General features: G+C 36.7%; 1 protein-coding gene across 4 annotated transcripts in view; it reads left to right on the top strand.

Moving 5' to 3' along the window:
* RIMKLB (ribosomal modification protein rimK like family member B) overlaps window positions 1–17088 on the top strand; it is a 55889-nt gene extending 38801 nt beyond the window's left edge. For 2 of the 4 annotated variants that reach the window (XM_064284654.1, XM_010590860.3), the window contains exons 5-6: window positions 2639–2842; window positions 4802–9293. In XM_064284654.1, the coding sequence (XP_064140724.1) occupies window positions 2639–2842; window positions 4802–5268 (671 nt within the window). In that variant the 3' untranslated portion in view covers window positions 5269–9293. Of the gene's footprint in view, window positions 1–2638; window positions 2843–4801; window positions 11622–12044; window positions 12210–16206 lie in introns of those variants that run through there. The other 2 variants (XR_010321914.1, XR_010321915.1) reach the window with 2 other exon arrangements.
* Window positions 17089–18395: the final 1307 nt, after the last annotated feature.

Raw genomic sequence — 18395 nt, 5'->3', positions numbered from 1 at the left:
TTTTTTATCAGATCAATGCAGTTATTTGAATTTTTCTGTTCGCTTGTGATTATTGACTAAATCGTTTTCTTATTGTCAATTGTTAAGTAATTATAGCTTATGAAGCAGAGATTCTGAAGGAATGATACAGGAAGTTTGTTAGGTACATAGTACTTCAGATTTATAGGAGGTTATTGTCAATTGTTCAGTTTGGCCAGAAGCTATTTCTGTTTTAGTGGTTATCCTGGGAATTCTAACATGCATACTTAGACTGAGTTTCAAGTTAGTACCTTTACTTGCCTTCCGACCAATACAGGATCTTCAGTTACAAACTTTAGTCATCTCCCTTCTAGTTTTGTTTTTAAATCATATATTGGGTTCATAAGTAACACAAAATAATTGATACAAATTTTTAGCACTTAAAGTTTTAGCTTCCTGGACATAAAATCAGTCCGCAGTAATAAATTACGTATCTGTACGTGAAAAATAGGCAATTAGAAAATAAGCATTTTAAAGAGTTATTTAAAATAGCATTAAAATATATAAGGTAACTAGGAATGAACCCACTAAAAGATGAGTAAGACCTATATGGAAAGAATTATAAAACTTTGTTGAAAGACATTGAAAAAGACCTTAAAAAAAGGAAGTTTACCATATTCATGAGTTGAAGGACTTACTGTTTTTAATGCTGTCCAGTAGAACTTTATGCAGTGATGGATGTGCTCTGTTCTTCGCTTATCAGTGATGTAGCTGTTGAACACTTGAAACATGGCTAGTGCAACTGAGGAACTGAATTTTAAATTTTATTTGATTTTAAATAATTTAAATAGCTACACGTCACTAGTATCTACCAAATTTGATAGCACAGGAATGGATGTCATCTCCTTAAATTGATCTACAGATTGAATCCAGTTTCAGTTAAAAAATCCTAACAATGAATTTTGATAGGAGGATTCTGAAATTCATATGGAAGAACAAGTGCCAAGAATAATCAAGACCCTCCTGAGAAAAAGTGGATTGATTTTTTTTTTTTTTTTCCCTTGCTAGTTAACAAAAATTTTTATAAAGCCATGTCATTAAGACCGCATGGCACTTATGCAGGATTAGGTATATATAGATCACCAATGGTGCTGAGACATTTGGTTATCTCTATGAAGACAAACCGTATGGGGCAGTTCTACTCTGTCCGATAGGGTCGCTATGAGTCGGAATCGACTCGACGGCAATGGGTATGAAGACAAAAAAAAAAGATGTGCCCCCTCCCTCACGTTACAGACAAAAATCCATTGTAAAATCGTAGACTTAAATATGTGAGGTAAAATTAAAGAACTTTATTTTAATTTTTTGCTCTGTAGAGTTTATATTTTATTCTTAAATTATATAAATTTTCAGAAGTAAACGAAGGACTCTGTTAAGTAAGATTGGACAGTACATGATTGTATCTATATTGTTATTAGTGTTAAACTATTTTTCTTCAAATATGATAGTGTATTTTCTACTGTGATTTAGGTGGAAATTTACAGAACAGATTAGTTTCTCATTAAACAGTTAACACAGAAATTGTTTCGTGCCATTGGTTGCAATCTGCATGATGAGCCAACACTCTCCCCTTCCTCTACCCCAGGTTCCCTGTTTTCCATTTGTCCAGTTTTCCTGTCCCTTCCTGACTTCTCACCTTTGGTTTTGGGCTGATGTGCCTATTAGTCTTGTATACATGATTGAACAATGAAGCATGTCCCTCACGTGTGTTTTTGTTGGCCCTATAGACCCGTCTAATCTTTGGCTGAAAGAGTGACTTCAGTCCTGAGTTAAAAGGGTGTCTGGGGTTAATAAAGAACTTTAGAAGGCTGCATATAGAAATGTCTTAATGATCTCAGATTATGAAGGATTTCTTAAGGCATAAAAAGTGTAGATTATAAAAGAAAAGATTTATAAATCCAAGGTCAGCACATGTTTAGCGGGAAGGGCTGGATAAGGTTCAGCTGGGTTTGAACAGAGCAGAAGCTCATGGCCTTTTATGACTTAGCCTCACAAGTCATACAGAGTCAATTCTGCTATTCGGTTGAAGCAGTCCCAAGCCCTTCTAGATTCAAGGGGAAGGGACATAAATCCTTTCTCACCCCCTCAATGAGAGGAATGTCAGAGGATTTAAAACCATGTTTTAAAAACAGCTACAGCCTTTGGCACAACAATAGATACGTAGAACTGTGAATCCAGAAATAAATACAAGTAATAACATTGCTATGTTACTATATACTAAATGTATTAGTATACTGCTAATATAGTATGTAAGTTTTAACTCAGAGAGAAAAGGTTTTGCTAATACATGAAGTTGACATTGTTGGTAACCTCTGGAGGAATACAAATCTAGACCTCTTACTTCACAACATATACCAAAATGATACTGTAAGAGTTTGGAGTGGAGGGTATAGTAGAAGGAGTTTATTAACTTTGTCTTTATACATTTTTGCATTGTTTCACTGGTTATCATAACTATTACTTTGATTAAACAATTGGAACAAAGAAAACTTAAGAAAAAAAATAAAGTGCAGTAGGTTCTGAAGAAGGGGATTGTTTGGGACTCAAAAAGATGCAGATAATAGATATTAACTGCCCACAGTTTGATGACTTACATATTTTCTCTTCTTTTCAATCACAGGCAAAGCTGTTTTCTTGGCTCGGGATAAGCATCATTTGGCTGATCTAAGCCATCTTATTCGCCATGAAGCTCCATACCTGTTCCAGAAGTATGTTAAAGAGTCCCATGGACGGGATGTACGTGTCATAGTTGTGGGAGGCCGTGTGGTTGGCACCATGTTACGTTGTTCAACAGATGGGAGGATGCAAAGCAACTGCTCACTAGGTAAAAACAATGCAAATATCTTTGTAGTATATAAATTAGTATTACAACTTGTCTACTGTATATTCGTATATATACAGTATATAGCTGTCGATCTTTTTACGTAGCAAGTTGAAAACACATTGTCTTTCACATGTAAATGTGATTTATAGACCTACCATCAGTATAATAAATACTGTATTTTTATGCAAATAACATAGCAACGATTGTGAGCATAACATAAAACCACAGCTTTTTGTTCTGTTGTACATAAGGTCGCTATGAGTTTGAATTGGAACTGACTCGGTAGCATCTAACAACATATTGCAGTTTTCATTACTCACCAGCATTTACTCCTCATCCTCATCTTCCCATATCATGAGGTTTGGGTGCTTAGTCATACGTTAATGTCTTCCCTTGATTATTATTCTTGGATGGGGTATGTAAGTGATAGCTACCTCATAATATTTTTCTTTCTCCTTAAGGGAGAATAATACCGTGGCTGAGATTGGATTCTTAGATTATAAGAGTCTGGCTTCAGTTTTGCTGCGTTTTAGGTTTTATTGTTGAAATTTAATGTTCAAATATACTCTGATCGTTTTCCTTCGTAGGTAATTTATTCTTTTTGCCTAAAAACTTGTTTTTTTTTCTTCATAGGGGTCTAAAATTTTATCAATATTTTTAAATATGTATCTTTTTTTTATCAGTCAACCTGGATTTTAGTAAGCCCTTTCAATCAGCAGACTTGAATTTTTTTTTTTTTTGAATAGTGCATACACATTTTTAGATGTTTATTGGCCTTTCTGTTTCTTTTGTGAATTATTCATATATCTTAATTTGCTGTAGAGGTTTTTTTTTCTTACTGATTTGAAAGGGCTTTTTGCATAAAAAGAATGTTAATGCTAATTTCAATTTTTTTTTTAATTAAAAAAATTTAATTACAGTGGGTTTTCAATGGCTCTAACCTTTTGGATATACATCGCCAGGCCTTTCTTCCTAGGTGCCACTGGGTGGACTTGAGCTGGAACCTTTCGGTTAATAGCCGAGCACTTAAGTGTTTGCTACAGTTTCTAGTTTTTATGTCATTAAATCTATCCCCCCCCCCTTTATGTTCATAGAATGTATGAAGTCACACAGTTTGGTTAGATCTAATGCATGTTATGTCAGTCTTTCTATGTTTCAGGAAGGTAGTAAATTACTGTCATTTGGGAAGGATCCTTGTCAGCGTACACTATGCTCTTTCACAACTATTGTAGTAGTTGTTAGGTGCCGTCAAGTCAGTTTTGACTCAGCAACCCTATGTAGAACAGAACAAAACACTGCCTGGTCCTGTGCCATCTCTGCAGTTATTACCTTGAGCCCATCATTGCAGCCACTGTGTCAATCCATTTTATTGAAGGTCTTCCTCTTTTTGTTTGACTCTCCTCCAAGCATGATGTCCTTCTCCAGGGACTGGCCCCTCTCGATAACCATGTCCAAAGTTCATGAGACGAAGTCTTGCCATCCCTGCTGCTTAGGAGCATTCTGGCTGTACTTCTTCCAAGACAGATTTGTTCATTCTTTTGGCAGTCTGTGGTATATTTAATATTCTTCACCAACACCATAATTCAGAGGCATCAGTTCTTCTTCAGTCTTCCTTATTCATTATCCAGCTTTCACATGCTTCACAGCTATAGGAAAATGTTTTCTACATCGTTGCCATTGTTCAGCTCGCATGGAGCAAGAGGTGGTAAGGATATAATAGTACCGAGTAAATATGTAGGATGTATATAGGAGGTCACAGGTTCTTTGCAAGAATGAATTTAGGGAAGGGGATCCCTAATGAAGATGGCCTAGATTTCAAAGTCCCAGTTTGACACAAAATAGTACCTTTATTTTCACTGCTGATTTAGAAGAGCGGGTTAGTCTCAGAGGCTAGCTTTAGTTTTACTCCAAAAGTGTTACCATTTTGGTAACTTTTTACCTTGTTTTCTTTTTTGCCAGGTGGTGTGGGGATGATGTGCTCATTGAGTGAACAAGGGAAGCAGCTAGCCATCCAGGTGTCTAATATCCTGGGGATGGATGTGTGTGGCATTGACCTATTGATGAAAGATGACGGCTCCTTCTGTGTCTGCGAAGCCAATGCAAATGTAGGTTTCATCGCCTTTGATAAGGCTTGTAATCTAGATGTAGCTGGTATCATAGCAGACTATGCCGCCTCCCTTCTGCCCTCTGGCCGGCTCACCCGGCGTATGTCCCTGCTCTCCGTGGTGTCCACGGCCAGTGAGACTAGTGAGCCGGAGCTGGGTCCCCCAGCCAGCACTGCTGTCGACAACATGAGCGCGAGTTCCAGCTCTGTTGACAGCGACCCAGAAAGCACGGAGCGGGAGCTGCTCACCAAGCTCCCAGGGGGGGGCCTGTTCAACATGAACCAGCTGCTAGCCAATGAAATCAAACTCCTGGTGGAGTGACTCCACTGGTAAATAATTAACCAACAAAACTTGTAAAACTTACTTTCTTTTTCTTTCTTCTTATTATTATTTTTTAACCACCTTGCAATGCTGTTCATGGAAAATACTCAGGAAGATGAGAGAAAATTAAGTTAGTTGAGGGAAGGGGGAGATAGACAAGACCTCTGCTATTCCATGGGACTGATTTTCATTTACAGATCCTATAGATCTTTTTTTTTTTTTATATATAGATCTAGTCTGAAACGAGGCAGAAGAGGTGGGATACAGAAAAATGTCAAGTTCTCATAGTTTCTTTTTAAAATAATCAAAAATTTGTATGCTTTTGGGCCATGAGGAACATATAAAATTTTTCATGGTTCCTTGCATCTTTTATTTTTGTATAGTGGGTACAAATTTCAGAGTAGTATGACTTTCCATTGTGTTGCAAAAAAATTTGTACTGGGTGAGGAACATGCCTAAATTACAGAAATTTTTAAAAATACAAATCTGAAACCTCTGCCATTTCCAGATCAACTAGCAGCTGTATGTTACAGTTTCTAAAGTCTTGAGAGACTCTCATTGAGTTTTCTTATTTTTTTGTTTTTGTTTTGTTTTTTTTCCCTTAATTTAGGTGAAAGGGCAAAATAAATAAAACCCAGTAAAAGTTTTCTAATGGCAAAATTGGCATGTTTGCATGATGAAACGGAAATGAACAGGATTGCAATGTCTGGTATACGAAATAACATTTACGCCAATGTAGATAAAATTACCCTAGTTTAAAGTATGTGTATTGACTTGTATTTGTTAGTGTTTTAGTCTTTTTGAAAGATATATGCTCTGTTAATGTTGCTTTTTTTTTTTTTTTAATACATGCTAGTCTAACATTCCCTGCTCTATGCCTGCATCTTTAACAATGGCCAAAGTGAAGAAAATGCTACCTTTTTTGTTAACAAGATACTGACTTGAAACATGTGCATTTAAAGCCTTTTATTTTTTCCTTTTTTCTTTGGTGGTTGGGCAATGAAAGATAAGGGCAAGGAAAAATTTGGGAGGGGGGGATAAGTCAAGGGCCTATAAGTTCTTAAGTATAAAATTGAAGTGATTTCTAATGCCAGCGTTATATATTTGCATTTTTCACATTTTGGGAGGGAGTATATATGTGTGTGTGCACGCATGCATGTGTATGTGTTTCGCTTTTTTTTTTTTTTTAATCAACCAGTCAAAAAGGGTAGACCCTAGAAAATGGAGCATGATGGGAAACACAAGTTTCGACTTTAAAAATCAGAAGTTCTTTTCATAATTAGACTCTACTGGAGTAGAGATACCCACCTGAAGATATAAGGAGAATGGATATTTCCTAGGCTTTCTGTGTATATGTATGTTTGGTTTATTCTTTGGTTCTCGACAGTTCAGTGTATGATTTATTCAAGGCTACATGCTTCTCTTCAACGCTTCTGGCTATGCATTTTCTTCTTTTAATCACAGAATTTGGTGTGGGGTGGATTGGACTGTTTTTGTTGGGGGACTTATTTAGTTAGCTGTACTGAGCCCTACTCTTAAGCCTTCAGTACTCTCCACTCTTTATATTCCTTTACTTTCTGAATTTATAAAAACCCCAAAACTGCATATGACACAAGCCTTTAAAACATGGGTAATACTGTCCCAATGATGGGTTTGGAAAGTATGTTACAGAGATGCTGCAAAGCTCAACGTAATTTTTAATCAGCAAGTTCCATCTCCCTACAATCCTCCGAAGCTTTTACCCAAGCCCTTTCTTGCCTCTCCAATGCTATTTTCCTTCAGATGGACCTTAAACATAATTTCTCGGACACTACTAGAGAGACTTCGAGGCAATAATAAAAGATCAGTATTAACCAGCTCTCACAGAGGTTTGATCATGCTTACTTGTACAGTTTTCCCCGTTTTAAAAAGGAATGTAATAAATTTGTTTTTTTCATAGAATTAAATAATATTAAAATTGAGTGAAAGGTTGATTGTTGACAAATAGAATAGTACCTATAATCTGTGCAGTGTCTCATTTCACTTCAGAAAAAGATACGTACGAAGAATTTTTAATTTATCTCATAGGGTATTTTAATCACACCTAAAAGAATTTGACTTGAGCAGGGTTATTGGGGCACTCACACACATATGTAAACATTGGTACTTGGTACCATTAACAGAAAGAAATACTTGGTACTTCTTTCACTGAATGACCATACTTTGGGGGATTTGTGCTATTTGGTGTAGAGGAAAAAAGAACTGCTCAGTTAAATCATCATTCATATATTTGTGTAGAGACCATCTGGTTGCCACTTATGATACATATATTTTAAATAGTTATATATCACATGTACGTAGATTAATGGAAATAGAACAAACTATTTGATGAAAAACTCAAGGTTTGTGTTAGTGGGATAAGGGACTAGGGAAAATTGTAGTTAACTTTTTTTTTAAACCTCTACCAAGTTAACCAGCTATAGGAAATAACTGAAATTATTTGCCCTTTAGTTTACTCACCATTTATCCATCTTTTGTCCATTCACACTATATTAAAACATTTCTGCCAACCAGCTTCTGGATTGTACAGTCACATGTTAGAATGAAAAAGGCAGGAATGGTCATCGCAGACTTCAAAAACATGGTTATTTTCATGCATTCCCTCAAAAATTAAAGAATGTGGACAAATCATTCTGGAAGAACCCAAATGATACAGCAGCAGATATTTAAGTGAATATTAAGTTTATTTTTATAATTGTGTAATAACTTTTGTATAATCTTCATTGCTATTTTGAGAGGTAAAAATGTATTTATCAAATATGTATAATGATTATCATGCCAAAATCTGAATTATTGTAAAATTTGTGTATTGTTAAAATTGTAATTATAAATTGTATTTTAAAAATAATTCTGATATTGTTTTTATGTAATCTGTGATGAAGACTGGACTTTATATACGTATATAAACACACACACACATATATAAGTATGAACTATTCCATTTAAATTTTTTAATAGTTTTTTTTTTTCCTTTTTGGTGCCTATAATTGATTGGTCATTTCTGCTGGCTTTTCCTCCACTGAACTTTGAAATCTTTCTGTGTATGCTCTCAATAAGAAAACTGCCCTGGAATATTAGAGAAATCTAACAAGAGACTTGCTCATCAAGCACTTTATTAGACTTTGAGAATGTACCGAAGGCATTGAAAGAAGTCATTGACTTTCATAATCGTCTCTTCTTTTTCTGAAGGAGAAAACAATGGAAAAACAAATTCTCTACATTCAGTGAATCCCCAGTTTGGGGGCTGGGGGGGCTTAGAGACATTGTAAAATCAAATTTTGTGTTATATTTTTCTCCTGGCTCACTCTTTTTGAGAAGGTTTATGGGCTATATGGCTGGTGAGACACGATCCCCTCCTAAGAAAATGTAGGTGCTCAGACAGGTAACCTCTGCTGCTACTGTTTTTATTTGTCTGTTTGTTTGTTTAATTTCATTTACAATTTGTTTTTGTTGTACTAGGATTTTTAAAAATGTAATATATTGCAGGATTTATACCAGGTTCACTGCTTTCTTTTTTATTTATTTTTCTTAAAAAACAAAACCAAAAAAGTTTCATTTAAAATACATTTAGGCGCCTTTGAAGCTTGGATTTTGGAATGTTTCAGTAGTGGACAGAAATCTGCTGTTGGAATCTTCTAGTCTTCCAGGTTTAATTTGAAATGTTTTTAGTTTTGTTTTTGGATTTTCGTGTGGTATTTTATTTCCTTTATACCAATGCCCTTTTGCCATGCTGTTTTGGGGTGGCTGCCTAACTCTAGTGAAAATTATTTTTATATTAACGAATGTTTGGCTTTTTAAATTCCTTAATGTTTTACATTTAAAAAAACTTTTTAAAGAAATATTCTAACTCCTTGCACTGTTACTGTTCTTTGCCAGCCTTTTCAGGAGCCAAAAAAAACAAAAACAAACAAACAAAAAAATACCCAGAGAAAAAACTTTCCTTCTTCCCCCTTCCTGATGATGAGTGAGAAGTATTGAGAACTTTCGGGGTCAGTGCCCTTCTAAACTCCCCTTCCCCCATAATGCAGCTGTATAATGAATGGTAAATGCAGCGGTTTGGATTCAGGCACAGCCCCGGCCTGCTTGCAGGTAATTTGACTCTTTCTCCTTTCTTTGCATCACAAGGCTAACTTTACTTTTTTTTTTTTTCTTTATATGCTTTAAAGACAACCCTAGGTTTGCAGTAACTCTCATTTAAAAAATAATGCATTAATATATCTAGTAAATGATTTGACTAAAGAAGTGCTTCTGGGGGATAAAGTTTGGAATTGGTTGGGATGAACTCAGGACTTTGGGGGTTTTATTTAGTCATTTAGATGACTCCATTCCTTGCATATATGTCTATAATTAAGTATTTCAGAGTGTGACTTTTTTGGCTTTGTTTTTGTTTTGGGTTTGTTTGTTTCTTCCATTGTGCTACTCTGGCTTAAGCTTTTTCAGAGGTTGGTGTTCCGAATACACAGTGAGCTCACAGTATAAAGACATCAATTAGGAGTTGACAGGTATGGAAAACTAGAGTTTTGAAAAGGTAAAATTAGGTTTCAGGTTATATTTATGGTAAAAACTCACCATAGTATTCAGTTGTCCTTAGTGCTTTTGTTTCTGTGACATTATAAAAGTGAAAGGGAATAATGAGACAGACAGTAGAAAGCATTTCGGTTATTTTAGGAGCAGTGTGATTTCAGAGCTAATCATTCCAGCATTTCTGAGACACTGGTTCTAACAAAGATGTAAGTGTGAGCAGTTTGAGATTATCTTAAATTCATTGTTTAAACATTCAAAAATCAGATTTGAATAGATTGGAAGGAATTTCTGGAGACAGGATGGTCAAACAGATTACAACAATAAGTTAGTGGCAGGACAACTTGCCCATTTTAGTATCTTTTCTCTTCCTCTCCAACCCACCTACCCTTTTATCCTCTTCTATTCTTTCTACAACTTTAGCTGTGAGTTGTTATTTTGGGAGATAATCCTAATTAAGTTGAATTTTAGTGAAAGTAACCAATACCTTTACAAGATACGCCTCTGCGTAATTTTATCCTGTGGCTTTAGCTGTCTTATCTAAAAAGGCTGTAAGTCCAGTAAATTACTACTTAGTGAATAGAAAATCCCAGTTTGTAATGCTGTTTCTACAGCTAAAGCCATGTAGTAAGTCATTATTAACCTGTTGTGTGCTTCAGTTCACTCATGTAAGATAGGGACAATCACTCCCCCAAGCATCTGCATTCAAAAATACTTACCTGTTGAACTAAAATTTACTGACAGAGGAATCCCAAATGGACTTCTGCAGGAATTTATGATATATACTAAAAAAGGCTGGTTCAGGAGAACGTTGTTCTCTTGCTGGTAGAAATGACCAGCTTTAGAATATATAGACTGACTGCATTGGGCATGGGGAGTTTGATAACCTCTATTCTGCTCCCTTCACTGAATAGCACTAACCTATTAAAAATGATCTTGCTTTTAGATATCACTATATTCGAACTTATTAGATGGGCCTTATATAGAATGGCGGCTATTGTGGGATTTGGGAACTTGAGGGGTGGGGTGAACTGTTGTTGTTTTAGGTTTCAGTCAGACAGACATCCCTGTGCCCCAGTTCCCAGAAGCACAGCAGGCCTCTAGGAGCATCCGTGGGAACGGCGCAGTCCTGACATCACCAACTCCTGCTCAGGCTCATCCCATATACAGAGGTCAAAGGGTGGGGCTTGAGATTGGGGGAAGGAATGAGAAAGAAAGGAGAAACAATGTCACTGCAGTGCCACTGTCAACTAGCCTTTGGTGCTTATGTCAGTGTTTGTTTTATTTCTTGATTTTTTTTTTTTTTAAGTTGGCAAAACTCCATGTTTTATTTTGGGATGAAGGTAATGGGAGGGTGGAACAAAAACAAGCCATTATTGTTATTACTAGTTTGTTCTTAGATACTATTCCTTAGTAGGTAATTCAAAATAAATTTGAAACTGAGACTCAATGACAAACAGGATGGGAATAGAAATGAATCTCAGGGTTTTAACAAATAGAAAATTTATGTGGTGTTAATTCCCAATTTCCCTAAAACTGCTGTTGCATTTGTCACTATTTCCGTGTTTCTCCTAATTCTTTTATGTGTGTATGCAGTTTGAGGAAATGTGCATTCATAGTCCTTTTTAAGGAACTTAATGGATGTGTTAGTCTTTTTCGAGAAATACACCCAATGCTTACATGGGCATACAAATGCTACCCTATTTTAAATGTAGGTGGCGTATGTGTTCGTGTTTTAATGTATTCAGAGCCATTGGGCAATAAGCAGTCCAGAACATTGAAAACTCAAGCAGGTAAAGCACCTAACACTCTTAGTTTCTAGAATTACTCTTTTATATTGTTGCATCTTCCACAATTCCTTTGGTAGTCCCTGAGCTTAAATTTTTCAGGAGTTATATTTTTATGTATTTATTCATAGATCGTATAGATTGTAGGGATAGGTGATGAAGGAAACTGTAACAAAAGAAAATGGCTCTGTGAGATGGCTGAGTGTCTAAATCTTTCCACTTTTTTTTTTTTTTCCAACTTAGCATGAACATTGATCATACATTGTTTGAGTTTTTTTTCTGCGAGTGGGAATTTTTTTGTTTTTGACTTTTGGGGGAGGTTTTAGGGAGACATGAGGAAGTTGGTACAGATGTGTAAATATGAAATGTTAAATTCTGGTTAATCTGAATAGTAAGCAGGAACCTTTTCTATATACCCTTCTGCTGCAGCAGAGAAATAAACTGGTAGGTGGTAGCAGAAGAAGGAATTCTTCAGATGGATGGCTACTAATTTGAAGCCTGCATAGGAGGAGGGATAGAATATGAGATACCAAGTGAAGCAAGGAGTTAGAAAGTGGAAACAGGACTAAGACTTCAGGAATTTGACTCTAAATGGTAAGTAAGCTACTTTCAACTACTGTAAGAGTAAGTTTCTAATCTGATACCAGTGTTAATAAGTGTGATTATAATCATAAATGCCAGTAGATTCTTGCTTCAGGTTGAATTTGTCCTAACTTGGGTACTCTCATTCCTTGCTTAGGAAAAAAAAAAAATTGTTTTTGCTCTTGTCAGTTACCGTGGAGTCCTTTTCGACTCATGGTGACCCCCGTGTGTTACAGAGTAGAACTGTTCCATAGAGAAAAAGAAAAAAATAAGCAATACCTAAAATAAAGATGTTCTCCCTGGTATATTTGATACATATGAACTTCAGTTGTAAAATGATGCTAATAGTAAATCTGAGTCTATAAAAATCTGAGAGATGTGAAATGTGTATTGTTAACCATTACACAGATATAAAAGGCTGTCCCCTTCCCCTTTTTAGTGAGAGCACTGGAGGGATAACAAAAGAATGTGATTTGAAAACATGGAGAAAAAAATCTCCTTCAACTGGCTGTCCCCTTTGTATCTAGACCCCTGTCACTGTGCATGCCCATTATTTCTACTCTGTTTGTCTTTCTCTCTTATCTCTCTCTGCTTTTCCTCTCTTCCACTTTCTCTAGTTGTGCTTCTGCTTCCCAAATTTGGACCTTTATCTCTCACCTCAGTTTCTCTGCATACTTTTTCTCTTTCTCTTGTTCATTCCCTCTGAATTTTACTTTTCCAATGCTGCCATTTTTATCTCTGCCAGACTTCTTCTGTGTATGTGCACGCATGCACATGTGCTCCCCCTTCTCATTTGCATTCTCTGTGTCTGTATCTTGCTGTGTAATGGAGCTTTATTTCCTTGCCACAGCACTGTCTTTAGATACGTGAATCAGTAACGACTTTGTGGCCTTGTATGTGTTAGAGTTTGACGAGGCTGAGTAGAAAAAATGAAGTCCCCTAGAACAAAGAATGTAAAATTTCAGTTCTTAAGTGTATAATAAGATGCAGATCTGGTTACTCAACTACATATTTATTTTTACCCATAGTATCCTTATTGTTCCTGGCAACCAAATTATTTAAGATCTTTTGGACAAAAAGGAAAGGCATATGGTTCTGAAGCTTTTCTAGACTTTTAACTTCAAATTGACTTTTTTTTTTTTTTAAGTCTAATGAAATATGGAAATGACCAAAACAGTCAATGTTTTATAGACTTATGTACCAGAGAAAATCAGTTTCTAGTTTTTCAGGTGAAGGTTAAAACTCTGACTAAATCTTTTGTCTAGGATATATAAGAACATTTTAGAAATATTTTTATTAACTCTTAAAGTAGCACACAGATAATTGTTTCTAAATTTTATAGACGGTAAAAACAATACCTAGAGAAGAGATTACTTAAGGGAGTTCTGACTTTCTGTTAATATCTATAGTAACAGGTTGTGCTACTGGCCTACAGAGGCCTGTCACAGTTTACAATTTTACAAATAAGGAAGCTAAAGTCCAGAGATATTCGTGACTGGCCAAGATTACAGAGCCACAACTAGGACCCAAGTCTCCTAACTGCAAATCCAGTGTTCTTTGTAGTGTGTACTGTGCATCCTTCAAAAACTACAATAGTCATTGAACCAAGTGCCCTGCAGCAAGAACTGTGATGTCATAAAGAAAGTATCACTATTTGTACCTGCATTTATCTATTATAGGGTTGGAAGTTGTAATAGGTTTCTAGGGCTGCCTTAACAAAGTACCACAAACTGCATGGCTTAAAACAAGAGATGTTTATTCTCTCACAGTTGTGGAGACTACAAGGCCAAAATCAGGATATTGGCAAGATTATACTCCCTCCAAAGGCTCTTGGGGAGAATATGTTCCCTGCCTTTCTCTTAGCTTCTCTTAGCTTGCCAGCAAATCTTAGTGTTCCTTGGCTTCTAGAGGCATCAGTGCAATTTTTGTCTCCTTTGTCACATGGCATTCCCTCTATATATTTGTGTGTCTTTTTATCCCTCTTTTTATAGGAATACCAGTCACATTGGATTTAGGGCCCACCCAGCTTCAAAGTGACTTCATCTTAATTTGATTATGTATGCAAAGACCCTATTTCCAAAGAAGGTCACATTTACAGATACCAGGGGTTCAGACTTGAACATATCTTTTTGAGAAACATAGTTAAGCCACAATAGGATCTTTTCAAATGAAGGATAAATATATGTATATTTTTTTTATTGTACTTTAGGTGAAGGTTTACGGAACAAACTAGTTTCTCATTAAACAGTATACATATTGTTTTATGACATTGGTTAACAACCCCATGACATGTCAACACTCTCCCTTCTCGACCTTGTGTACCCTATTTCCAGCTTTCCTGTCCCTTCCTGCCTTCTAGTCCTTGCCCTTGGCCTGGTGTGCCCCTTTAGTATCATTTTGTTTTATGGGCCTGTCTAATCTTTGGCTGAAGGGTGAACCTCAGGAGTGACTTTACTGAACTAAAAGGGTACCTGGGGGTGATACTGTCAGGGTTTCTCCAGTCCCTGTCAGGCCAGTATGTCTGGTCTTTTTTTGTGAGTTAGAATTTTGTTCTACATTTTCCTCCAGCTCTGTCTGGAACCCTCTATCATGATCCCTGTCAGAGCAGTCAGTGATGGTATCTGGGCACCATCTAGTTGTACTAGACACTAGACACAGTCTGGTGGAGGCTGTGGTAGTGTTTTTTGTCTTAGTCAAGAATTTCCCCCAACAGTCAACAATTGCTTTAAAGATGAGACTATAAGGGGGCAGAGAAACTAGACTACCATATTTTTTTGCAGATAATGCATGCCTTCTGCATTTGTCAACCATTCCCTCCCCCCACTAGGAATTTTCATAAGCACCACTATGCTGTAAAAAAAAATACTAGCATAACACACTTAAGAAAATACCTCGCATGGGGAGGGAGCGATTGACAAATGTAAAGGCACATGTTATTTACATAAAAATACAATAATGGAAATGGAACAACCAGAATGCTCATGGTGAAAAACGTAACCAGTGTCACTGAACAATTTGTGTAGAAATTGTTGAATGAGAACCTAAACCTTCACCAAAAAAAAAAAAAAATTTTTTTTTTTTTTAAATTTCTGGTTGGTATGTAAAAATATTAGTGCTTTAGAACTGAAAGAAGATGACCAACTTGAATCTTAATCTGGATCAAAATTGGTTGCTCATTCTGTAATTTATTGAAAATTTAGCCTAGAGCCCAAAGTAAGAGCATGTTTAGTTTAATTTTGTTTTGTGCATTTTGGTAAAATAATTTAAGGTTTATTTTCTGTGATATTGTACAGAAAGATTTATCATTTTTTTTTCCTGTGTGGTTTTTCCAATGAAACACAATTGGATTTTTATTAGTTTGTATATGAGCCTTATGTTAAACCATATTTATTAATGATAATGAACATTCAGTGTCTAAAATTGGATTGATTTTTGTAAAACATAGGTTATTTCTGTATATAGTACAATTTAAATTAATCCATGGGAAAGTATGCTTAACTAAATGTCTAGTTGAAATGAGTTACAAACTCAGGGATAAAAAAAAAAGAAGAAAGTGTTGATTATTGTGTGGGCAACATCTTGATGAAGTAAAGATATTATGGGTTATAAGTTGAACTAGTAACTCTTCACCCACTACAGAGAACTAAATCCAGGAAGTTAGAATACTAGTCTCACCCAAAGAAAGGTCAAGTGAATTTGGGAAGTACCGTTGGTCTTGTGAAACAATAAGAGAGTTAGTTTTTAGTTTTTAATGATAAGAGCATTAAACATCTGTCAAGTTACAATTAAGAGTGTTGCTTTGTTAATTGAGATCCGTCACCGAGACAAAGTAATATACTTACAAAAAGCATGGATATTGTTTTTGGTAGTCTAGCCGATTTGTAATATTGTCAGATTATTTGGTTTTCTGGCTTTATTTTCTTTCTCTTTTTTGCTCATCCTAACTGTAGAGACTTTTTTTAATTTTAAATTTAAATCTGTGATTATGTGAATGTGGCTTTTCTTATAGGTTCGTTTGAAGTAACCAGTGATCCTTTTTGCGTACCTCATTAAGAGAATGGATGAAGATTGATTTGACTGTGGAGGATAGAAATACACAAAATACGGAAGCAATACTTTTAACTGGTTTGGCTTTTCTAAAATAAAAACGCTATGAACTAGAAACGAAATAACCCGGAGTGTGACTCTTTCTTTTGGCGACTGTTTTTACCCACTCCATGCTTAATTAATTCATTTCAGTCCAGATGCCTAAACTTGAAGTCTGGTTCCTTATGTGTAATTCTCTTATGCTATTCCTCAACTTTTGGAAGATGGAATTTTTGAGTCTTTTGGTTCTTGACAGACAGATCTCTCTATAACATTTTCTGAAACCCTTAAACATAGGTAACCCATTACCTATTTTTGTTGAATTGATTCCAATTCTTAGCAACCCCATAGAGTTTCCAGGTAGCTCCTGGTGGATTCGAACCGCCGACCTTTTGGTTAGCAGGCATAGCACTTAACCACTATGCCATCAGGATTTCCTTACATATAGGTAGGCCCTCAAATATTCATTAGATGGACTTTGCCTGCCCCTTTCATCACTTTGTGCTGAATAAATATTGCTATATATTCTATCTGAAGAAATGTGAAAATAGCTTGGGGGTGGTGTCTGACCTCCAACCCCACAAGGGAAAGGAGACCCAACATAACAGCTCTAGGCTGATTCCTGTGAGGTGGACGTGAGACATGCCTCCTCCCTCCACCATCTTTACCAATTCTGACACCAACTGTCTTTGCCACAGCACTCTCTGCTGGGTTCAGTAATTCATTGCAATGGCCAGACAACTCACAGACCATACTCACAATTATGGCATTTATTAGGTAAGTAACAGTTCAGGCTCAAGAACACTCAGGATACAATTCTTCTATCAGGATTGTCTCTCCCTAGCTGGGCTTGTAGGCACACCTCTCCCTGGCCCTCAGTCTCTGCCCAAAGGCACTCAGCTTTCTCTGTGGATGGGAAGCCCATCACAGCATCTCTGGGTGATGGGTCTCTCTTGCTGGCCTCTCCTTTCTTGATGGTGGTGGGCTCCTCTTCTCCACTCTAGCATTGGCTCTCTTTAAGGGCAAAACTGACCAATCCCCTTGGTAGGCCACAATTACCTATCATACAGTCAGTTGGGTGGGAGTTACAAGACCATGGCTAGAAAGGCCACATACAAAAGTAATGAATCGCGTTGCAAGAAATGCAACTTTCATTCCACCATGAGGAGGCTCTTGCACAGACTTACAGCAGCATTGCATACTAAATTGTAATCTTGTGACTAGAGACTATGTCTGATCTATTATAGTTGAGCTTTGCAGGATCTAATACTATTTGTGTATTCAGAGGCAGCCCTAGTTTTTTTTTGTACTTTAGATGAAGGTTTACAGAACAAGCCAGTTTCTCATTAAACAGTACACACATTATTTTATGATATTGGTTAACAACCCCACAACATGTCAACACACTCCCTTTTCAAACTTTGGATTCCCTATTTCCAGCTTTCCTGCCTTCTAGTCTTTGTCCCTGGGCTTGTGTGCCCCTTTAGTCTCTTTTTGTTTTAGGGGCCTGTCCAATCTTTGGCTGAGGGGTGAACTTCAGGAGTGACTTGATTACTGAGCAGAAAGGCTGTCTGGAGACCATACTCTCAGGGTTTCTCCAGTGTCTTGTCAAGCCAGCAAATCTGGTCTTTCTTTTTGAGTTAGGATTTTGTTCCATATTTTTCTCCAGCCCTGTTCGGGACCCCGTATTGTGATCCCTGTCAGAACGGTCAGTGGTGGTAGCTGGGCACCATCTGGTTGTACTGGACTCAGTCTGGTAGGGGCCATGGTAGATGTGGTCCTTTAGTCCTTTGGACAAATATTTCCCTTGTATCTTTAGTTTTCTTCATTTTTCCTTGCTCCCGAAGGGGTGAGACCAGTGGAGTATCCTAGATGACCACTTACAGGCTTTTAAGACCCTAGACACTACTCACCAAAGCGGAATGTAGGACATATTTTTTATAAACTATGTTATGCCAGTTGAGCTAGATGTTCCCCTGAGACCGTAGTCATCACAGACCTCAGCCCAGCAATTCAGTCCCTCAGGGAGTTTGGATATATCTGTGGAGCTACCGTGGCCTTGCCTTGTACATGTGCTGGCTTCCCCAACTATTGTTTTTCCTTTCCCACCCC

Source organism: Loxodonta africana, chromosome 4 (genome assembly GCF_030014295.1).
Source record: "Loxodonta africana isolate mLoxAfr1 chromosome 4, mLoxAfr1.hap2, whole genome shotgun sequence".
Classification (NCBI taxonomy): domain Eukaryota; kingdom Metazoa; phylum Chordata; class Mammalia; order Proboscidea; family Elephantidae; genus Loxodonta; species Loxodonta africana.
The sequence above is the reverse complement of the archived record's forward strand: the minus strand, read 5'-3'. Positions and strand labels throughout refer to the sequence as shown.